General features: G+C 37.3%; 1 protein-coding gene across 1 annotated transcript in view; it reads right to left on the reverse strand.

Annotated features, from left to right (window-relative positions):
• PIEZO2 (piezo type mechanosensitive ion channel component 2) overlaps positions 1 to 7548 on the reverse strand; it is a gene marked incomplete in the record, with an annotated part of 2710318 nt that overhangs the window by 689018 nt on the left and 2013752 nt on the right. The window contains 1 exon segment of the mRNA XM_044067359.1: positions 780 to 1023. Coding sequence (XP_043923294.1) covers positions 780 to 1023 — 244 coding nt within the window.

The following is a 7548-nucleotide window of genomic DNA, read 5'->3' on the forward strand; positions in this document are numbered from 1 at the left end:
TATGAATGACTGCACAACACTGTTCAACAAACTGAAGAAAAGAAGGACTTGATGCAAAAATGCAGAGAACAGAAAATAAAATAACTGAAGGACGATAGCTTCAAGAACTGGGACTTTAATGAAACAAGGATAAGAAAAGCCAGTGCAGTCCATTTATTTTAAATAGCTTTGAAGTGTAAACACAGCATCAGAAAGTATTCTGACAAATACAATTAGTCATACAGTTAAACATGGATGTCATTAGAGGTACTGACACAGGAAGCCTAAACAGGCAAAGTGCTGATACACCTGGAAAGCTGAAGCAGAATTCCTCTCGTAAGGCAACCTCTCCAACCTCAATGATATCTGTAGAAATAGACTAAAAACTCCAAATATTTTGGCATTTAACCATGTTCTGCATTTTTGCAAAATAAGATTCATTCCTCTAGGAAGAATCACTGAGTACTATACTGCAGGCAGCTGACACTAATCACGTTTCCATTAAACCTACCTCATCAGTATGCTATTCTGTGCAGGAATACCATAAGTATATGATATTCAGAGGTTATATAACCTTCCCTGACCCAAACAAGTAGTCAAGCCATGCTGGGAGTGCAGATTAATGCAGAATATGAATTCAGCAAGCAGTGGTCTTACAATGCAGTCTGATAATGTGCTTGCTATTTACCAACTACACAGATATTATTAAATACATCAACAAGAAATGTCAGTGCTGAATGAAATATTACATTTATGACGTAGTTTATGCTGTTGTTTACATAAAGTTTGCTAACACTTACTGACAGTATATTCTTCATTGTAATTACGAACACATTGTACGCAATCAGCCAGTCCCAGTAAAACAGTATACTTTTGATGGGCTTCAACAAAAGGTCTCCACCAAAGAGCAAGAAATAGAAGCAGGCGACCAGATAACCCATGCAGAATATGCTTATCCGCGTTGTTCCAGTGATGAAGATGATGGTAAGGACGAACCAGAAGAGGTAGCTGAACATTATAACTTTAATCATATCCAAGTAGGATCTACAAAGAAATGAAGATAAAATACCCTTATGTAATATTGCACATCACACAGTCTCTGTTTCATATTATTATAACAAGGTTGAAGTACTGACAGAGCTCATCTTCTTTTCCTAGGGGTTACAGTCAGCAGTGAAATGTACAAGCATTTCAATCACAAGTCATTACTCAGATATTTGAACAAACAGTAACAAATCATTCTACCATTTTGGATGAAAATCAAATCACATATCTTGACCATGTATATAAAAAAAAAACTCTGACTTGTGGATCCCATCACATAACAGTTTTATTATAAAAAAAGCACGTTCATTCCAAATGAAACTGAAACTTCATTAGAATAACCAATAATTTTTCACATTCTTTTAAGTAATACACTTAATTAAAAAACATCCAATAAAAAACACTCACCATTCAACTTTTCAAGGTTCTGTCATCTCCCCAAATAATTCATCAATAGAAAAGCACATAATCAAACTCAAAGCAACCAGTTACACTGAGTTACACTTAAAACATAAAAAAGAAAACAAGATGATCCACACCTTTTGTCTTAAATGTTATCATCATCTAAGGGCTAATATACTGTTGAGTGTGATTATGTACTTTTGTACTGAAGAATTATTTGGGGGATGACAGAACCATGAAATAGTTGAATGGTGGGTATTTTTTTATTGGCTCTTTTAATTCATTCCCTCCAAACGAGCTCAGGAAGTTTGCACTGTAACTTCCAATCGACTAAACGTTTTGATAGAATCAAATTATGTCCTCACATTTCAAACAAATGTTCATATCTCTGGAACCATATGGGTTACAAAAAAAGCATAAATACCAAACTCTTCAGCACAAACTCTTTTTATACTGGTAGCATTCTTTAGGTTCTAGGTCTTAAACTCTATTTTATAAGTCACAGTAAACTTGGTAACCATCACATTTGTAATATTATGTAAACAACTTACAATATCTCAGCAACCACTGAAGTCATATACATACTTTCAGTGGCATTTTGTTCACCCAGATGAGAGCTTCCATATGAGGCTAAACCATTCTGTCTTCCTTAGCTGATGAAATATTTACAAAACATGACATTTATGACAATATAAATAAATATTATATTGAGCAATAATTAATATAGCTTTTCCTGTGCTAGGCAGATGTCAACTATCAATACAGCTGAGTTTGCCACTGTGTAAACTTTAAGACGAAATCTTCATACCTCTCAACTGTACAGATTTTCACAGACTGTTTGGATTTCTGCTCATATTTTTGGTCAGTTTCTCATAAAATTTTGTTTTTCTAGCAAATCATTGAGGCTTGAAGTCAGAAAATAAAAGCATGCATTTGAGTTTCAGACTTCATACCCTTCAGAAAAACCATGCTAATGCAATATGTTATTTTATCAACTTTCTAAGTTTGTAAGAACAATATTTAAAAAGTGGCCCTATTTTTGGGCCTTTGCCCCCATCACTTCTGGCTTTGTCCAGATTTCTTGATCACCTGCACCAACTGGAAAGGCCACAGAAATACCTCACAAAGAGAATCCATGGTCTCCAGCACCTGTCATATGTGGACAGGCTCAAATCACTATCACTCTACTCGGCAGTATACAGATTGCTCAGGGGTGGTCTGTGTCTCGTCTACAAGGCAATTTTGGACCCTGACCTACTAGAGATGCTCCATATCTGTAATTCTAACTTCTAGCGCATTACTCAATCGAAAGGCCTAAATCTAAATGCAACATTAACAAAACCTGCTAGAGAGACAGGTTTGTCTCCAAGAGGCTGCCCCGTCTCTGGGATAGACTCCCCATACATGTCAAACAAACTACGTTGCTGACCCTCTTCAAGCGCAACCTTGATGAGTAGATGGGAAACCGCAAATTTGTCCCAGGGGTTCCATCTGTGTCCCTCAATGACAGGGGTGACACTTGCTGATTGAGGTTTCTTTTTTGGGGATAACCTCTTGGGTAGGCTTGTAAGGGCCCCAGGGCCATTAGCCTAGTAACCTCCTGTGATCCTATGATCCTAAGAGGTTGAGAGGTATGCTTTTAATACTTTGTATGTAGCATGGTTTGGAATTATTGAAACAAATATGAATAAGCAATATTTGATGTCAATACGATATAACTGCAGAAGCACTTGGAGGCATCATTCAGCTGCAATGAGTAATGAGTTAAATTAAGTGTATTATTTAAAAGAATGTAGAATGTTGTTGGTTATTCTGATGAAGTTCTGGTTTCACTTGAAACAAAAACACTTAATTTTTGGATAAAAGTCAGAAAAACTGTATTGTCACTTTTTTGCTTCCAGAACTTTCTTCCATATGTTATATAATCAGCTCTAATAGCACTGCATCTGTAAGAAAGTGAACACTTGGGATGCACAGCAATTTTAGAGAATGATATTGAGTCGAAGGCTAATATTTTACAAAAAATCTACATTTATCTTGGAAAGCCATCTTACTGCAATACAGTAAATAAGTACAACCATTTACTGTAAAGTACAGGCTTAAAATGTCAAAAGGCATGAATGCCTGTATTTACATAATGAAAATTGACATCATTTATAAGAGTAATGGCATCGTATTTAACTTCATTTGTCTTGTCTGTCCATCATTTAGACTATAGGCTGTATTCACTTTCATGAAAGCAGAGAGAGATTAGGCATAGTGAGAAGGCTATGCAGAATGAATAAAGCAGGAGGTGTCATAAGAAGTGACAATGGCATAACTCAGTCTAGACGGACTCATCTTATTTGTTACTGTTCATAGGGCTTAATAATTGGCTTGGCTGACAAAACATGGTACAGGATTATTTTAGAGTAACCTAATGAGGAAACAACTTCACATAAGAAAAAATATTCAATCAGCCTCCTGTTTGTATTATCTGTCTATCACCCTCAGATAATAATGTGTGTAGTATCTGCTAATGATAAGACACTGAGATGATGCTGATCTGAAGAGATACACTTCAGGACAAGTGTGACAATAACACAGCATTAGAAAAGTCTGCCTTCAACAGCACTTATAGGCTCACAGATTCATAGGCTAGTGCTAATCTTATGGCTGGCGAGCCATTGAGAAGGTTAACTAAAATAAGAGTGTAGTAGTTCCCAGTGAACAGCAAACCACTAATACAAGGCATGAATTTGCAGTTAGTCATCCAATTATAATTAGAGGAAATAATTTTCTGGATGTATAGAATGTGCTGCTGATCTTACAATGTAGGTTTTACGTATTTGGATCAGATCTTTTTAGACTGCTTGTTCTATAACTGTGGAGTGGGCCAAAAATCAGAGCAAGTTTTATATCATGAAATGCAAGCCAAAGATCATCTCTAAGAAAGCTATGTGAAACCTACGGGTGGTTTAAACTGGAGATTTTCAGCTAAGAATCTCTTCAGGCATTTCAACTTGCACAAGGTGCTGAGATAGGTATATTCCAAAGGGGGGTATTATATTCAATGATGTATTTAATAAGGGAGGTGTATAGACCTAGACAAGATGTGCTGACAGATAAGATATATGAGACTGAAAAACTTCCTAAATATACCTGAGACATTTTGAGCAATAATAATATCATCTCTTCTGAAACATGTGCCAGCAATGTAAGGAGGGGCAGGGGGTTTAGCAAAGGTGACTACGTTGTACTTCTTGGAGTTTAAGGTGAGCCCATGGGTAACACACTATGGCATCTAGGCTCTTCTGGAAAATATGTATGTCATGTGGGAAAAGATAACTGCACCAGATACGTACATATCCACAAACTTGGTTAGTGAGAGACCTTGAGTACGCAATTTCACTTCTAAGAAGAAGATCTGGCATTGTCAAGGCAAGCCATATGAACAATCTGCCTGTGTCTAAGACTTCTGTAACCTTGTTAAAGAAATCAACTAAACTGAGCAGACATGACCTGCTTTTCACAAATGCAGATTGATTTGGCACAACAGTTTGAAGGCTGCCTATATCACTGTTAAATAGCACTATCATGCTGCGTTGCTTCTGAGGCTATTCTAGTAGAAGTAGTACTCCTAGTTTCAGTGTGGTCAGCCATGGGGGCCACCCTTCTAAAGAGGATACAGCCATGGCACTTCTCCAAGATTCAGGTACATAGCCTGTGAAGAGATTAAGGTAAAAGAGGTTTGGAGCTACATGGTACCTGATACTTGCAAGTGAACATCCTGGAGCATTATCAGGGTACATGGAAATAAGTATCATTTTGGAGAGGGTTGATGTGACTTACTCTATGATGACTATTGTTGGAATAGTAAGTGGACAAACTGGAGAGTAATGGAACATGTGGAGAGATAGTCTGGATGTTAGCTCTGATTTCTGCACAAGAGTAGAGATAGCCCATCAGAGATAAATGTAGAGTAGCACTGGTTATTCCTTCTGAGGTTCCTAATGTAGCTGAAGAAGGCAGTATGTTTACCCTTCATATCAATGGTTACTCCAGGTTCAGAGCTGTCTTTGCAGTCCCTGATGGTATGCCTTACACTTCCTTAAAGATATCTGGTCTTGGTTAAGGTATGCAACACCTCTACTCTCTGAGTAAAGAATTATAAACTATGAAAGTAAAGAAATAAATACAAAGTCATACATGACAATCTTAATACAGCATAGGAGAGCACATTCAAACACATTAGAATTTGGAAATTTCCTGATGGAGAAAACATCTACATTCCAACTACTATTATTAAAAAGAACTTCCTTTTGTGAACAATGTTGCTAAATAGCAGTATAAGATAACATAGTCTTCAGTTCCAGAGTTGGGTTTGAGGAACATCATCCATGAAGAAGCTGAATACTACCCAGAACTTTTAATCACTGAATACTATCCAGATGTTTTAATCACTAAATACTATCCAGAAGTTTTAATCACTGAATACTGTCCAGATGTTTTAATCACTGAATACTATCCAGAAGTTTTAATCACTGAATACTATCCAGATGTTTTAATCACTGAATACTATCCAGATGTTTTAATCAGTGTGTGAAATCTCACTCTCTGGACAAGAGATGAGTTTGTTTTATTGCTGTCTTGGAGAATTAGGCAAAATTTTTATTGGGCTGTGGTCCCTGGATTCCACAGTCTGAGGATTTTTACTTCTCAATGGGTATTTTTTAGCTTAGAGGGTCTCTGTGTCAAAATTGTTGTTTTTATACTTCTTGAGAAAGAGTTTATGTATATGTATATGTGTGTATATACATTGATCTACTTCACATGACCTCAGACTTAAAATACTGAAATTTATTTTACCAAGACCACAATCCCTAATTTTCAAAATACTGAAAACTCATTTGACCGAGTGTCATTATATCGAAAGCTTACAATGCTGAATTTTAAAATACCAAATTTTAAGCCATAGACATGATGTGTTTCCCTTCACCTGTGAATTGCTTGTGAGAAAAAAAAAATATTACTGTAACTTAAAGTGCCAGTTGTCAGAATGTCAACAGTTTCATAGAAAGTAGTGTTGTAGTGTTTCTAAATGTTGGTATGTCTCTTTAAATTTTTATAAGTGTCTAAAGTAATATAGCAGATGTTTTGTGCACTCCCGGATGTAGTGGCAGTGTGTACAGTACTGTAAGGTTAAAAAAAGGTAGTATATATACTTTGGAGGGCGTAGCCCCCACCAAATTTGGTTTTATATCGTCTGGTTTATGTTAAGAGGGTAAGCAAGTAGTTTCTAAGTTTTGGAAAAAGTTAGTCGTTGGTGTTAAGTGTGCACTTTTTTCTTTTATAGTTTTCATTTGGTGAGAGGAATTGTTGGTGATATTTGCCTGTCTATTTGGTATTGTTAACCTTGGTTATGTGAATGTTAATGTTATTTGTGACAAAATGTTCAGTATTCATGGATTTGTCTATTTTTTTGTTATAGGTTCATAGGTTCATAGGTAGGTACTAGGTTATCTGCCCGAATGCATTTATAAGCCTAGCCAGAATGTGTTGGCTTCCGCCGCCCCCTTAGATTAGTTCCCTGTGCCTCTGTCCAACAGAGCCACTCAAGTGATCCCGGAGGTAAACTTTCTGTTCCCATCCACTCATCAAGGTTTCTCTTGAAGAGTGTTAGCGAGGAGCTCTGCCTAATGTAGATTGGAATCTTGTTCCAAAGCATGGGAAGTCTCTGGGACAGGAATCTATCTCTTCAGCAGTCCTATTTACTGTTGTGGTGAGGTTTAGATCCCTAGAGCATGTGGCTCGAGGGGATATGGCTTTCTTTAGGTGCAACATGTCCATCAATCCTGTGTTGGACATTGCCTTGTACGTCAGGCAGAGATCACCTCTGAGCAGGCGGTATGCAACCAAGTACAGCTGGAGTTTCTTCAGTCGAGCTGCATAGGGCATCTATTTGAGGCCAGTGATCCCCTTAGTGAGGTACTTCTGTGGTCTTTCCAGCTGTTGCAGGTGTCTTGTAAGGTACAGCCCAAATGAGGCATTGTACTCTATGATGGGTCTGATGAGGGATGAGTACTGGGGCACAATGACCTCTTTTGATCTGGATGCGAACCCTTTTGTGACTAGGTGGGCCAC

Source organism: Protopterus annectens, chromosome 3.part1, assembly GCF_019279795.1.
Source record: "Protopterus annectens isolate FY-2018-M chromosome 3.part1, PAN1.0, whole genome shotgun sequence".
Taxonomy (NCBI): domain Eukaryota; kingdom Metazoa; phylum Chordata; order Ceratodontiformes; family Protopteridae; genus Protopterus; species Protopterus annectens.